General features: G+C 41.2%; 1 protein-coding gene across 6 annotated transcripts in view; it reads right to left on the bottom strand.

Annotated features, from left to right (window-relative positions):
* The window catches only part of LOC123373178 (histone-arginine methyltransferase CARM1-like), a 135,905-nt gene that overhangs the window by 23,199 nt on the left and 96,956 nt on the right, over positions 1–15,750 (bottom strand). For all 6 annotated transcript variants that reach the window (XM_045022021.1, XM_045022020.1, XM_045022022.1 and 3 more), the window contains 3 exons: positions 11,304–11,394; positions 4,565–4,646; positions 1,886–1,971 (listed from right to left, as the gene is read on the bottom strand). In XM_045022021.1, coding sequence (XP_044877956.1) covers positions 1,886–1,971; positions 4,565–4,646; positions 11,304–11,394 — 259 coding nt within the window. The remainder of the gene's footprint in view (positions 1–1,885; positions 1,972–4,564; positions 4,647–11,303; positions 11,395–15,750) is intronic.

Here is a 15,750-nt window from a genome sequence, read left to right as displayed (position 1 = left end):
ATGAACCATAAAACTAACACTTGGAGGGAATGGTAATAATCAGAATAGTGATGTTCACCAGTTTAGAGGAAGGTATGGGTAGCACACTTAAATATTTCTTGTGAGACTTACTGAAGCAAGCCAGCATACTAACCAGGTAAAACTGGGAAACAATTCTCTCTCACTAGACCATGCTATTGTGCCATAAAATACAATTGACTGCAGCTCAGACTGGAACTATGGGAGGTCTGAATTTCATCCAAAAGAGCCTGGCAGATGTGTATAGGAATCTGTGTCTGTCTGTAGTTCCTGTGGTGTTCCCTGGAAGAGACCTGAAAGTTCTCCCATTCCGGTAGGGTACACCTCATTCCAGTCGTGTACCTAGGGACTGTCAAGCTGCACAATGACCTAAAGTTTGGGGGAGGAATCCTCAACAAAAAGTTTAGAAGCAGGTGGCAGCCAAAGAAGCACCATTAGGAAGCTAATAAGGTGCAGCTAAGCCTTTTTAGGCTGAATAATTTAAAGAAGAGTGTTAGTCCAAGAAAGGAGAGGGACATGTAGGACAAGGGGTTTGTGGCGATGTTACCAAGTCAAATGGGGATTGGAATCTTTCACAGTATGTAGACTGCACAGTGGGGCTTGGTCTGTCACCAAGATGAAATGGGCCCCTGCAAATAGTGCTACAGAGAAACCACTGCTCCCTGGTATACAGATAATGTCTTTCTATAGTGAACTGGCTTGACCCAATCTCTCTCTCTCTTTACAGGAATGAAAACATATACAAAGGCTACTCCACCAATGCCTTTTACAATTAATTAATCTAAAGCCAAACTGCAACTACCTTCCCTGACCCCTCATTCACGCAGCATTTTATCCAAGTGACATGATTCTTCTTGGTGCTGGAGGTACTGCACAAAATCAAGGAGCTATTATGAATGTTGTTTCTACACCATCAAGCTTTAGTAACTTAAACATTGCTGTACAAAAGCTATTTTTCCACAGACCTTATTGAAAGAGAGAGAAAATACATTCTTGAATCAGGATAATCATAAAAACTAGTACAAAACTGCAGTGATTTTCTAAGGCTTGTCAAACAAAAGGCTCTGCATTGTTAAGATGCTGAATGAGCTGGCAACACATTCAGTCTCATAATTTCTACTGAATATTAAAAACAAAAACTAAAAGAACATCAGGAATAGGAGAACTCAAACGGAATCTCTTAACCATACATATTTTTAATACAAATCTCAAGCAGGCTGCATATCACAGCGACTGTCTGTATAAACAAAATCGCCACATAATTCGGCACAAGTGGTGGCAACCTGTGTACCACACATTTTCCCATTCAGATTCGGTGTTAGCTTCAAAGTTCTCCTGATGCCCAAGGAAACCTTTCAAAGCCTTCTTTTCACCTCCCTCTCTGGCAGGTTGTAAGGATTAATGAATATCTGTAGAGAACTCTGAAGATGAGAAGCCCTATCTAATAGGGATGTGTGTCATGAATAATAATCTCCCCAATGGCCTGAATCTTGGCATGAATGTTCCTAAATATCAGTAAATGTCACCCTCAACCCTGCAAAATGGTCACTCTTCTTGAAGAAAATAAACACACAAGCTATTATTTTCCCTCCTCTTTAGAGGGATTTTTCTTTTCTTAGGTTCGTTCCCAATAAACTACCTTTAATGAAAATCCTGCTGCCTCAATACCAGTTACTGAACAAATTTACTATCCCTGATGTTGCATATGTGCCACTGTTGTAGGGGGTAAGAGGGCACTGCAGGTGACAATTCTGGTACATTGCTAGAGCCACGCAAGTAATGTTCCATGGACCACAGCTCCAGCCAGAGCCAACAGCTTCTTCTAAAAACACAACTGAGTAAGAATATGACACTGATCTATACTAACCTATGCAAATCTTCCTCTTCAGCTTCTGTAAAGTTAACAGTGTACTTCACTGTCCGAGCCATCAAAATTCTGATGTCGAAAGTGTCCTGAGGAAAAAAGTCACAAATGTTATCATTTTGTCTTGTCACCTTCTAAACTAGGTACCTGATAAAAAAGAAGATATCTTTATTTTAATGACACATTCTCTTTAATATGTGTCTCTAAAAAACACTCGACTAGGGTTTACATTACTATTATCTGCAATTAATGCATTTGATAGCTCACTTATGTTACAAAACTTTTTTAAAGGCCCTGCTAAATCATACAAAAATACTTTTCGTTTTGTTTTCATCAACAAACACACAAATAATTCATGTGGACTCCTCCACCACATGTACAATGTTTGACCAATTAGAGAAATCTGGAGCTATGATGAAGAGTTAACTACATCGAATCAAAATTAATTATGCAGAATAGTAACCAGGCTAGAAGCAGTCAGTACACCCATCATTGAAAACATCTTTTTCCCACCTCTTTTTGCACATCCACTAATCCAGACCCTCCATGGACCACAAACTCCCAGTTGATGCTAAAATCTTAGCACAAACTCTGCTTGTGATATACACTGAATTTAAAAACTGAGTCCCAATGGGGAATGAAGTATATGTATGGGGAAAAGGCACATCCCAGGATAGTTTTTTTTTCTTTTTAACAATTGTGTGTGGTTTTTAAAACACTTTATTATTGATCTTAATGGAAGGGCATAAATTAAGAAAACAAAGGCTTATAAACCAAGCACACATCTTTACATATACATATATATCTTATATAGGACATGCTTTACCTCTACAGATTAGCTTCATTCTCTAGTGGACTGCCATAAAGCGTGATATAACCAACACAGTATGCATGCATGTTGGAGTGCTAGGTTGAATAGCTGCAGAGACCTCACAAAGGGCCTGAGCCAGGGCTGGTGGCAAATTTTTGAAAAGCTCAAAATTTAAATGGAAAATGAATTTTGTTACTTTTTGCCATTTTTCAATCAAATGGAGCCAGGCCTGACGCCAAAGAGAGAGAACAGAATTGAAGAGGCTCATTCTGAGGCAGCCAGTAAATAGGAACATATGTAAAAAAAGTAATGGTTGTCTTTCTATAGAAAGCTGGCTACCAGCTTGATTTATTTATTTTGTTTTAATTTGTGTGGTAGAGGAGGGAAGGGAGAAACAAAAGTATAATGCAAATTCCAGCTGAAAGCTGCAATGCCTCTTTTAAGGATTCTGACCCTGCCAGGGTTGGGTGGAGAGAGAGAGACCTTTACATGCAGTGGACAAGGAAGGGACTGTTCAGAACTGTGAAACCGTGGAATTTACAGGTTTAATGCTTTTGGAAAGGCACCAATATCCCTAAAACCCAGGAAAACAAACTAGAAATGGCAAGACATGAGTGGTTTAATGATAAGCAGCCAAGAAACCAATGACTAGAAACTTGTAAAAACTAAAGAGCTTTGGGAATCTAGTTTTCTTTTAATTCTGTAACAAAACCCACACAGGTTTGTTTCAAAAATCATCAGCAGCTTGTAAATGTAGGGCAGTGGTGGTGATGGTTTGAGAGCAATCAAACTGAAAAGTAGAGGGACAAGCTAGGTTTCCTCTTTAAGTAGGGTACACAAGGGGCGAACAGCTAATGTTGAGCTTATGCCTGCAGCTGAAGAAACTCTGGGTCTCTAGACTAGGTCACTTGAATTTATTGTACTGATATTCATGTTACGGTTTTCAAACATAGTATCCCAAACTGGGTACAGAGTCCTGATCACATAACAGACTGACATGGGCATAAGTGGTGACCCCTGGAGAAACAGAGTGGCAGTTTAAGTTAAAGAGAGCTCAAAAGTATTAATTTTCAAAGCTAAACCCAAGTGAATTCAGCACTATGACCTGCCTGAAATTTTGCAGAGTCACCTGGAGTTCTTTGGATTGCAACTTTGCTTTGAAAAGTTGTCTTCTCAGGAGCTCACCCAACATAACAATAACTCTGTTTCATCTGTATGCTAACATCTCTTTTGGCTAAGCAAATGCCAGAACCTCATTTACTATTAGGGTGCAGGTGAAGGGGACAGAAATACTTATAAGGGAGCCGTGCTTCCAAGGACGTAGGGGTATGGGGAGAATAGGGGCAGGTAAGCCACAAAGATAGCTGGGCTTTTCTGGGGGATGGCCTAGAAACTAGACAATCTGCAGGCTGCATTGCCCTCTTTCCCCTTGAGGAAAAACTTTAAGTATAAACTCATTGCACTTTCTGTTCCAGAGGTTTCCCTCCAAGAGGGTAGCATGTAACACATCTCCTCTGAACAATCTCTCTGTTGGCTTTCACACCAGTAAATGTAGATAAGCAAGGAGGAGACGGGATGCCATGAGGATCAATCATGACAGTTTGGCATACTATATATGAAGTGGCTGCCACAGGGGCATACAACTCTGCACTTCTGTTATTCATGACAAAAGAGGAAGCCAGGTATAGTACATACAGTAATTAACCTCTGACTGGGATGCTCCTGGTTCTAACAGAACTGGTCACTGGAAGCCAAAGTTCTGTACACAAACCAAATGACGCTATACAGCTACGGTTCGAGCTCTCCTAGACAGGGTACTGCAAAACTTCATGGACGGGATGAGATAGGCAAGAGAGAGAGAAAATACTTACTACGATAGGTTGTCGGAAGTACTCATCCACCGCTGCACTGCGAAGACTGGACAGATTGACCCCATAAAAACACTGCTGATACCTAGAGACAGTAAAGTATAGTAAAATATTTAGTGGAAGAAGTCTCTCGGGGCTCTCACACCCAGAGGACCCATGCACAATTATGTCTCCAAACAGAATGTGATGTGTGGCTGAACACTTAAACCCCTTCCTAGAATTTGTGGAGAGCTCAAATCATCTCCGTCCCCACCTCACTCTTCACCCCCCGGCCCCCACACCACATATGCACATTCCGAGTTATTTCCTGGCATCAGTGAAATTGACTGCTGGTTAGACTATCTTGTGCATTCTTCTGGGTTGAGGAATCTGATGCCCTCAAGTGAACTGGCGAGAGGCCTCTCTGCATCAGGAAAGAGCTCCCGTACTTCACCTCTCACTGGCATGGCACAGAATCCACAGACCGGGGGAGGGGGACCTAAGGTGACTTTAAGCTACCTTTGTGCCCTCCCAATCCTGGGCTGCTCTAGGAACTGGAGAGGCTTCTGGAACAACTGAAAACTGCCCTGAGGGCCTATTCTAAGATATGGCAGCCTCCCTAGGCTGCCTTGTTGGCTGCAGTGCTGCCCGAAAACCCTACAGCACTGCAGGGTGCAGCCCCACCCTGACACACCCCTGCAGCCCTCACCGTGCCCCCTAAGCTTTCAAGGGTGTCCTCTGAAGATATCTTACGGCTGTCTCCACAGTGCCTGTGCTGAGGGGAATTGTACCCTAGCTGGATCGAAGGCTATTAGGGCCCCTATACATGGCTCTGGCCCTTTTACCAGGCATAAAGGGGAAATGGGTGAGAGGATCTTTTTTTAAACAATAGAGACAAGTTACATGCTCAGCTAACCAAACTGTGCCAAGCCCTCACTGACAGCAAATCCAGCCCCCCTGTAAAACTCCTTTGAAATTAAAAATACCTGCCGCCAACAACTACCCAGAGTCTGAGGTTTGACCCTTTTATCAATCCAATGGAGAGATGAAAAAGGCTAGAGACACTCATTAAAGCCCAGGAAGATTCAGCAATTCTCTGGCAATATAAACAAAAAGATGTCTGCAACCGAGGCAAATTTCTAATGGTGAAATCATGATCTAGATGCAAAATCAAGGTCTCATTCACCTTAGGAGAATGTTTAAAACCTCAAATTCCTGTTTTAATTTTAAAGACATCATACACATATTTTAAATATTGTCTGCATTTTTTTTACAAAACACAATTTTTATGCTTAAAACAGGTTAAGAATGCCCCTTTCAGATGTATTAACTTTGCTTTAAAATATTAATTTAATTATTTAATCTGCTACAGTGTGAACTATGTCCTATTTCCAAGTGAAAGATGCTTAAAGGGAGTACTGTACTTCTCTTCTTAATGGCAAGCCTAGCAGAAGAGATCATCTACCACCAGTCACAGATCTTCTACCCCTTTTCAGCATGATTACTGATGCACAACTAGAGAACCTCTTATCTATTGTGGCAGAAAGATCAATCAACTGAAACCTCTCCCATTCATATGGAGGGAGCATAAGAATTTCTGTGCATCTCAGTGGTTGGTATTAAATACTAGACCACTCTCCCTTAAAATTAAGTCTGTGCAGTGTTAGTCAATGGACTGTCCATTCAATGAAATGAATTATCTGGAGATACTAGAGAAGAAAGTCTGTCTCTCATTTAAGCTGGGGACAGTCACAAAGTACGCCAAAGGCAAAGAACAGACTGTTTTAACCACCTGGTGTATATTTATGCTTCGTATCGATCTTCAGAAGGCTTTTCACAACAGAAGGAGCGGTCCCCTCTTGTAAGATACGTTGCAAACAATCACCCTTTCCAGCAATGTGCCATCCTTGACTTTGACACAAGTTAATTTGTATCTGTCAAGCATCAGGGTAAACTAGCCTTGAAGTGTGAAATAACAAATCCTGCCAGTGCCTCGCTGGATCGTGGCCATTATTGGATTTGGTTAGTAATAATTCTGTGTTTGCTTTAACTATTTCATCCTTCCTTCCCTCCATTAATAAACAAACTATGCATACTCCTAGTAACTAGTGATATGACATGCACCAGGATTCTGTGATCAGGTTTTTTTGGACCATTTCACAGACCTGATGTTTTCACAAGAGCCAACTCAAACTGCAGTTCCAGCCATTTATTTTACTCTTTTGTTGCTTACAACAAGTGGGACAAAAAATGTGAAAGATCTGCAGCAAAACTCCCTTCAGACACTATTAGCTATATAGGAAGGATTATTAAACATACAGCAAGCAGATTTTCTAAAAAACAAACCAGGGAGTTGAGTGAAAAGGGAGTTCTGAGGCATGGAATTTTCTGCTTATATAGGTGCTGGCTAGCACGAAACAGCACAAGCTGGCACAACTTAAATGACTAAAAAAAAGCAGATAGACAGCATAAATTTGCCGGGGACCCTGTGCCCAGGGACTGTGCTAGGTATATCAGTATATCTTAGTACAAAGAGAAGACAACAGGGGATAAGTGAAGCAGTGATAAAAACACTGCACTTTCACCTCTAGAGACCTGGGTTTCAACTTTTTGCTCAAGGTTCAAATGAAGTTAATATGTTGGTCTTTCCACTTAAACACCTGGTCCTGCAAAGTGCTCAGACACTCCAGGAGTTGTTGGATACCTTGTGTGATCGATATCTTGTGTGATCAATCCCTGCTGGACACCCATCCATGCTGAAAGACCACTGCATGATTTAGGATAACTTAGGATATGAACACTTCTGTTCCAGAAACTCCCAGGGCTGGAAAAACTCCAATGTTGCAGGTGCATTGGATTATCCATGTAAACTCATGTAAAGTATATAAGAGTTTATCCAGTGTTATTAGCCCAACATGTACATGGCAAATATGTTCAAAGTGTATTTACCAAAAATAAGAAAAGGGGTCGTGAAATGAGCTGCTGAAACACTGGGGAAAGGATCCTGTTACAAAGACTGTAAACTCTTTGGGGCAGAGACTCTTCGTTTATGTTTGTACAACTTCCAACACAATGAGGTTCTAATCCTGACTCGGGCACTACTGCAATACAAATAATAATGAACATGATGGGGAAGTGAATTAAGTTCTCAGATCTGTGAAGGACTTCCAGACCTGAACGATTAGAATCTTCCACTTCTATCATTCTCTTAGAAACCCAGTAGTGACTAGTTCTGAGAATTCACCTGAATAATTGTATCAGTGTGCAATATTCTAGGACACAATGTATGTTTGCAGGTGCTCTTAAATGCAGACTGGTTATTTTTGTTAAGAAACTGGATGTAGAGAACGTCATCAGAACACCAGCCGTTCAGAGCTTGTGGCATTAATTAATGGCAGGGACAAGTAGAATTTTTGGCCATTAATACAGATACTATCTACATTCTGTATATGTAAAGATAGATACAGACAGAATATTTGTGTGTACATCACACCATTTGTATTCTCCATTTGTAAGCTGTCAAATAGAAGTCTTACATTCCCTAACGATGGAGATGAAGCATCACAAGCAACCTTAAAGTGAAATGCTTGGATTAGATGCTGCCAATAACATCTAGTTCTGTAGAGCCCTGTGAAAAAGCTGATATGTTTCTGCTAATTCAGACTGCTAATTCAGCATCTATTTCCCTCACTAAGCGATAACAACCCCTATTAATCCATCCCTAGTTTCTACTATGGCTTCCCAAGGAAGCTGGCACATGGAACAAAAAACAAAATATTGGGCCCCATTCCACCCAATTTGTAGTTTATTATAATCTTTTTTGTATTCTTGAGAACAACCAAAAAGAGCAGAAGCTAAAGATTAAGTGGGGAGGAACTGAAATGATAGATACAGTTTGAAATTTTTTTTTTGATGAGATAAGTTTGAGTCATAAAGGTAACAGAGTTGATGTAATAGACTTCAACTTCTGTAAAACATTTGACTTGGTACCACATGAAATTTTTGAATAAAAAACTAGAATGACACAAAATTAACATGGCACACATTACATGGACTAAAAAAATGGCTAATAAATAGGTCTCAACTGTAAATGGGGAATTCTTCATCAAGCAGGTATATTTCTAGTGGGGTTCCACAAGGATCAGTTCTCGGCCCTATCCTATTTAACATTTTTATCAATGACTTGGAAGAAAAACAAAATCATCACTGATAAAGTCTGCAGATGACACAAAAATTGAGGGAGTGATAAATACTGAAGAGGACAGATCACTGATACAGAGCAATCTGGAGCCCAAGCAAACAATATGCATTTTAATACAGCTAAATATAAATGTTATCTAGGAACAAAAAATTTAGGCTATGCTTGCATGATAGGAGACTCTATCTTGGGAAGCAGTGACCCTGAAAAAGATTTGGGGCTTATGGTGGATAATCAGCTGAATGTAAGTTTCCAGAGCGACACTATAGCCAAAAAAAGCTAGACCAATCCATGAGTGCATAAAACGGGGAATAGGAAGACAGAGGTTATTTTAACTCTGTATTTGGCACTGGTATGACTGCTGTTGGAATACTATGTCCAATGCTGATGCCCACCATTCAAGAAGGATGTTGATAAATTGGAGAGGGGTCAGAGAAGAGCAATGAAAACGATTAAAGGATTAGAAAACATGCCTTTTAGTTATAGACTGAAGAGCTAAATCTCTTTATTTTAGCAAAGAGATTATTAAAGGTTGACTTGATCATAGTCTATAACTTCCTACGTGGGGACCAATTATTTGATAACGGTCTCTTCAGTCTAGTAGACAAAGGTATAACAAGATACAATAGCTGGAAGCTGAAGCTAGACAAAATTCAGATGGGAAATAAGGCCTAATTTTTTTCTAACAGTGAGAGTAATTAACTACTGGAACAATTTATCAAGGGTCATGGTGGATTCTCCAACACTGACAATTTTAAAATCAAGATTTAAAAAAAAGAGACATGCTGTAGTTCGAAAGGAATTATTCTGGCGGAGTTCTGTAGCCTGTGTTATACAGGATGGTCACAATGGTTGCTTTGGAATCTATGGCTACGTCTATACTACCCGCCCGGGTCGGTGGGTAACGTTCGACTTCTTGGAGTTCGATATATCGCGTCTCATCTAGACGCGATATATCGAACTCCAAATGTGCTCCCGTTGACTCCGGAACTCCACCACCGCGAACGGCGGTGGCGGAGTCGACGGGGGAGCCGCGGACTTCGATCCCGCGGCGTCTGGACGGGTGAGTAGTTCGAACTAAGGTACTTCAAGTTCAGCTACGCTATTCTGGCCCTACATTTTCAACTAAAATACAGTGTTTTGGACACAGAGAATTAGGCTGCTACATTGAAGAGAAACATTGACAAGCATCACTGTTGTCTCTAAAGCAGGTGGAGAGTTTTCATATAAGCATAAAAGTTTCCATACCAGGTCAGACAGCTTGTCCACGTAATGCACTATCCTTTCTGTGATGTTGGCCAGTACCACATGGTACATTATAAAAATGTCTTATAGAATTTTAACAGAGACCAAGATAATATAAATAGAGAACAATAGTCTCTCTATAGATTTTTTGAACCATCCTATGGAGTTTCATAGAAGAACTATATGCCTATTATGGAATTCTACAGGATGGCCTGACAAACCTAAAGAAAGGATAAAGGCCACATTCTCAGGTGGTGTAAATCAGCAATTGATGACTTCACTAGCAGAGGATCTGGTCCAAAAGTCTCTATTAAATTTTACATGATTTCAGAGCAATTTCTATACAACCCTATTGGTTTAATCTCTATTAAACTGTATACCACCTTTTCATAAGGGATACCTCAGAGGAAGGTGGGAGAAATCCCCTAATGGATAATTATGTAATGACCTATCCATAGGGAAAGTTTATTCCTAATCCAGGTAATTAGTAAATGTATTGATTTAAAGCAAATGACTTAACCTTTAGAATTCCTATCACTTTCTCTTACCTAAGGACTGGTTGGAAGTGGGGATATATCTGTGGTCTCCAAAAGAGGTTACTAATTATTAATCTTCATAGTTCCATAGCATGTCTTTATCCAAGGATCTAAAAACTTTGTCAACAATTAATTAAGCCCATTTACCACCACATTAGGTATGTGAGCAATGGGTAGAGACTCCTTTGCCCATTGTTGAAATGGAGCCACCTCTGATGTAGAACACAGCAGCTGTTTAACAGTGTACCCCAGCATTAACAACAATTTAGGGCAAGAAGTGAAGACCGTTGTTTCTAGTTGCAGTTGCAAGAGGAATTTAGGTAGACAGAATGTAATTACTGACTTAGAATTTGACCAGGATATGGAAGTCAATACCTTGTCTCTATGAAAAACGCCACTGGATATTTGACATCTGTGTATGGTCAGGAGACTGATTTGTTCAACATCCCTCAAGTGCCATCCTGGGGCACTGGCTTATTACTGACACAGAAGTGCAACTACTAACTATGGATTCATATACATCTTTTTCTGCAGCTCTTGAGAGCTCAGTGGACGTGGTTTCCCATCCTAGCTCTGACCTAGCCAGACCCTGCTCCTCTTGCGAGATCTGATAGGCTCACACAGCATAGCTGTGGATCAGGTTAAAGGAAGCGAGCATGGAAAATTAGAAGGATTTTCTGCCATGTGCTTTGCTTCACTTCATTCAGATTACAAGAATTAGTTTCATTTTAAAACCTTTACTGAGTCTCCAAGCAAAATTTTTTAAAAAACCCATAATCATTACCAAAAATTGGCTCTGGAGTAGTGTTCCATGTAGAGCTGCTCATCGGAAAAAGGAGCCAAATGAATGTCACTAAATGTTGGAAACATCATTCCTAGTAAACAAAAGATAATATACAGTAGCAAAATTCAAATGTCTGGTTAGCCCTATGGAAATATGTACAGAAAATACCAGCAAGCAATAATTGGTTTGTACCTCGAACAGACTAACATCAAATCCCATTACAGGTAATAATATGTAGTTTTTTGAAATGCAGTTATAGGTTAAAGCAATCAATAACAAAAATATCCACTTATGAAGTGGGTCAGGATATTTCAGAAGCCTGCCAAGAATGATAAAGCATTATAAGTTTTATGTTCCTATATTAGACATTTAAATCATTTTCTCTTTCTTTGAATTAAGTAAAATGCTGGATGTTACTCTAAAATACCTTTTCACCATTTCCACAATTGGAGAAACATGCTTATTTAGAGCTGACCATATTCACAACTCTTTCCAGAGATATTATCACAGAAGATATGTCAACAGACTCCATCATAAATCAAACTGCAGAGTACCAACTAGGTAATCCTCAAGGGGTCTAGCATTAGCAGCTTGACATAATAATTACATGGGAACCTTGTTTCCAGATATCTCAAAAACACTTTACAAAGCATTAATAAAATAAAGCTCAAACATGTAAAGAGAAGTTTTATATCAATTTTACAGGTGGTGAAACTGAGGCATATAGAAGTTTACATAGCTCACACAACAAGTTATTGACAGAGCCGGGAAAAGGATCCAGGTGTCATGACTTACAGACCTATATTAATTAGGGACTGAATCCAATGGCCACTGAAGTCAATGGGAATTCTTCTACTGATTTCAGTGGGCACTGGATTAGGATGCTTGATAAGATTTAAAAAAAAAAACATTAAAGAAATATTTTGCACACTGTTGTTTGTGCATCAATGGGGAGCAGGAGCCATACAATAGTCATTTTTGGACTGGAACATGTTTCTTCAAACATGTTTTAACTGGTGCAAAATGTGGTGCACAAATGAAAGAACAAATGGCTTTCTTTTTGCAAATACAACATGTAGCAAGGGACCACAGGAATTTCAAAAAGAATCACACACCCACTCAGTAAATAAACATGCCTTTTAAGACCTGCTGCTTAGAGAATACTAATACTTCTGCAGAGTAAAACCTGGGATGGGGATTAAAGGTTTTTTAAATTGCTCGTGAGACCATGCTGCTTCAGCTTCTGCTACTACACACTTGCCACTTATACAGCATTTTACATTTTCAATGTCATCTATAAACAATAATTAATTCTGGAGAAACAAGATGGGCGAGGTAATATCTTTTATTGGACCAACTTCTGTTGGTGAAAGGGACAAGCTTTGGAGCTGCACAGAGCTCTTCAAATCTGAGATCGATGCAGCTTGAAAGCTTGTCTCTTTCACCAATAAAAGATATTATCTCACCCATTTTGTCTCTTTAATACCCTGAGATCCACACAGCTACAACAACACAGCAAATAATAACTAATTCTAACTACCATTCATGTGTGAGGTAGATATAAATGAGTCTCATTTACATTATACAGATGGGGAAACAGATTCAGATAAATTAAGGCCTACATCCTCAAGTGTCCATTAATTTTTGATCCCCTTAGTTTTTAAGTGAGCAACTTTAATTCCAAAGGGCCCAATTTTCAGAAGGGCGAAGCACCCACACTCCAACTGAAGATAATGGCACTTGCAAGTCATTAACACTTCTGAAAAAATCAGGCTCTACCGTATGTCTACATTGCAATGAAAGCCCAGGCTTGGATGCATGCTTAAGCCCAAACCCCATTTCCAGCTGTACACAATTCTGTCTGACTCAGGGTTGGGCCCACGTCTCAGGACCCTGCAGCGTGGAGGGTTTGACTTGGGTCCAAACTCCATCTATTGCAGTATTGATGAAGATCAGGCCCAGGCCCCCCAGACTTTGGTCCTGTGAGTCTGAAAACTTATCTCACAATCCCGTAGGATGGTCTTCTTAATCAACACACAGGAAAGGGAAGCCACCCCTTGGTTCAAGTACAGCTGCCCCGCATTTAACAGTTCCATTTTATTCTGTCTGCTGAGCTGCGAGCATAGTGAATCTTCTCCGTCATTTGTAATGGCCACCGACATGAAGAAGTCCTTTGCCAATCATGTTGCTAGCTGGACAAAGAAGTGCAGCCAGATTTTGGTTAATCTCCGGTGCGAGGCAAGCACTTTAGCAAAGTGACTTTAGTAAGAGTTCCAGGGATGATGACACATACAGTACCAGGAAATATGAAAGAAGCTTGCAGCATTGGGGATTCACTGGACCAGTGCAGGGAGCGGATTAAGCAGTACAAGAACGACAGGAATTCGCCATCATCCTGCCCCTTTTTGAAGGAGTTTGACTGGGTGCTGGATACTGTGCTGAGCACTGAGCCACCAGTGCTTCACAACATCCTGGTCAGCCAGGACAGTGACCTTCTCATCCCTAAATCCACTCTAGGACTGGAGAGGAGCCAGTAAGTGCCAGATGAGGCTGCCAAAGTGACTCTTGTGCTCAAACTGGTCCCCAAGGAGGCTCTGCTGCCAGAGTAGCGGCAGCACATTCTGGGTCTCTATTCAGAGGAGCTTTTTGATGCCCCCCCTCCCCCCCCAAGAAAGAGCCAGCTACGGAACAGGCAGCAGACACACAAGAGGCAGAAGGAACAGCTCAGCCTGGTAAGTTTCTGGTGCCATGTTTGTTGTTATTAATATAGGGGGTTGGAAGGATTTCCAGTTTATGACCCAAATGAAAAATGTATTACAAGCCGTGGGCAGCAGCAAGTATCTCCTAATGGTGGACTGCTTGGCAGTACATTGGCATCGCCCCTCTGCACCCCAAACCACCAGGTGGAATTCAAAATGGAGACTGAGAAGTGCAAACAACAGCGAAACAAGCGTTTGAAATTAACTTTTTACTGGAAACTTGCACATTCTTACAGAGATGTGCTGGGGTGTTAAAAGTAAGAATTTTATATTGCCTTTCAGAATGCCATGCCATGCAAATCAGGCACTGCACAACGTTAAGAGCGACCTGTAAAAGAGAAAAGGTTGGGTGGGAGCTGGAAGTGTGGAAGGTTGAATACAATCCAAGAGTGATGAAATCTATGCCCAAAGTATGGCCAGGGTTTTTATAAAGTCCAGAAACGTGCTGGGGGGAGGGGTTGGCTGTTTAGTTCTGTGAGAGTTCCTGTGCGTTTGCTTGTAGTCCCAGGGTAAATGTGTTCAGAGCAGCTTGCACCAGGAGCCATGGGGAGGCAGTAATTCGTTTGGATGCTAATGCAGTATCCTGTTAATTCACTCATAAATTTTGATCTAGTCCTGGGCACTGACAGCCACAAACTTTTCCTGTAGTAGAAACTCTAGACAGGTAGTCAAATTTTCAATGAAGGGCATATTGTCCCCACCCCCTTCTGTAAGTCGCCAGCCCACTTCACTCATAGATGTGCAGCTCTGTCACCATAAGTCTGAAAATCTCTGTGACATACTCCTCCACCCCATCCAAAGGACCAAGCAGGTCTACAATTTTTAAACAAAAACCAATTATAAATAGTAACTTATCATTGTTTGTGCAGTCTTTTCACTGTGATTAACTGAGTTGTGTCCACGGAGCTTCTGGGATACACTTTTTCAAAGTATCATTTTTTGGCCTTGGAGATTCCACAAGGCACTTTTGCCTACTGAACCTGTTGTGAAGCACTGAAACAATAATGTACTGTTTGATGTCTGCTTTTTGGCCCTTCAACCTCTGCTGGTCCTTCCACCTCAGCAATATGGGCCCACTGCAGCAGGTCCTCGGGATGTAGAACTGTAACAGACCAGTCCAAGCAGAAGTGTTTCCATGATAAACTTATCATGGACATTCTGGACAGTGCCAACAAGCGGGTGCAGCACCAAAGTAAGCAGAAAGGCACAGGCAGGCTGCTGAGCTAAAGGACAGAATTTCAGTGCATCAGGAGAGGCTTGCAGCGCAGTTTCTGTAGCAGGAACATGGGCTGAGGGTGATGACAGAGCCCAGCAGAAAGACCTGTTTGAGAGGCTGCTTATGCTTGTGGCTGCCAGAGTACAGGCTCCTGCTGCACACACACCATGTCCTGGGTCCCCTCCATGGAACCACGTGCTGTAGACCAGGAACACTTTGAACAATTCCATGGCTGGGTGGCCCATGCAATTGGGACTTACAAGAAACTGAAGAGAGCAAATCTACCACATGCAGTTCTCCCTACCCCCTGCAGGCTTCCACACATGTGCAGATGCCCACCCCTGTAAACGCCTCCACCCTCTGCAGCGGCACCAAGCATGTGCCAAATGTGGAAGGAAGGAAAGGAGAACAGGGTGCCGGGGTACACACAACAGCAGAGGGTTTATCTGTTAGCAATGTTTTACCATTTAAT

The sequence above is a fragment of the Mauremys mutica genome, chromosome 6 (genome assembly GCF_020497125.1).
Source record: "Mauremys mutica isolate MM-2020 ecotype Southern chromosome 6, ASM2049712v1, whole genome shotgun sequence".
Taxonomy (NCBI): domain Eukaryota; kingdom Metazoa; phylum Chordata; order Testudines; family Geoemydidae; genus Mauremys; species Mauremys mutica.
This window is presented reverse-complemented; position numbering and strand designations above follow the sequence as displayed.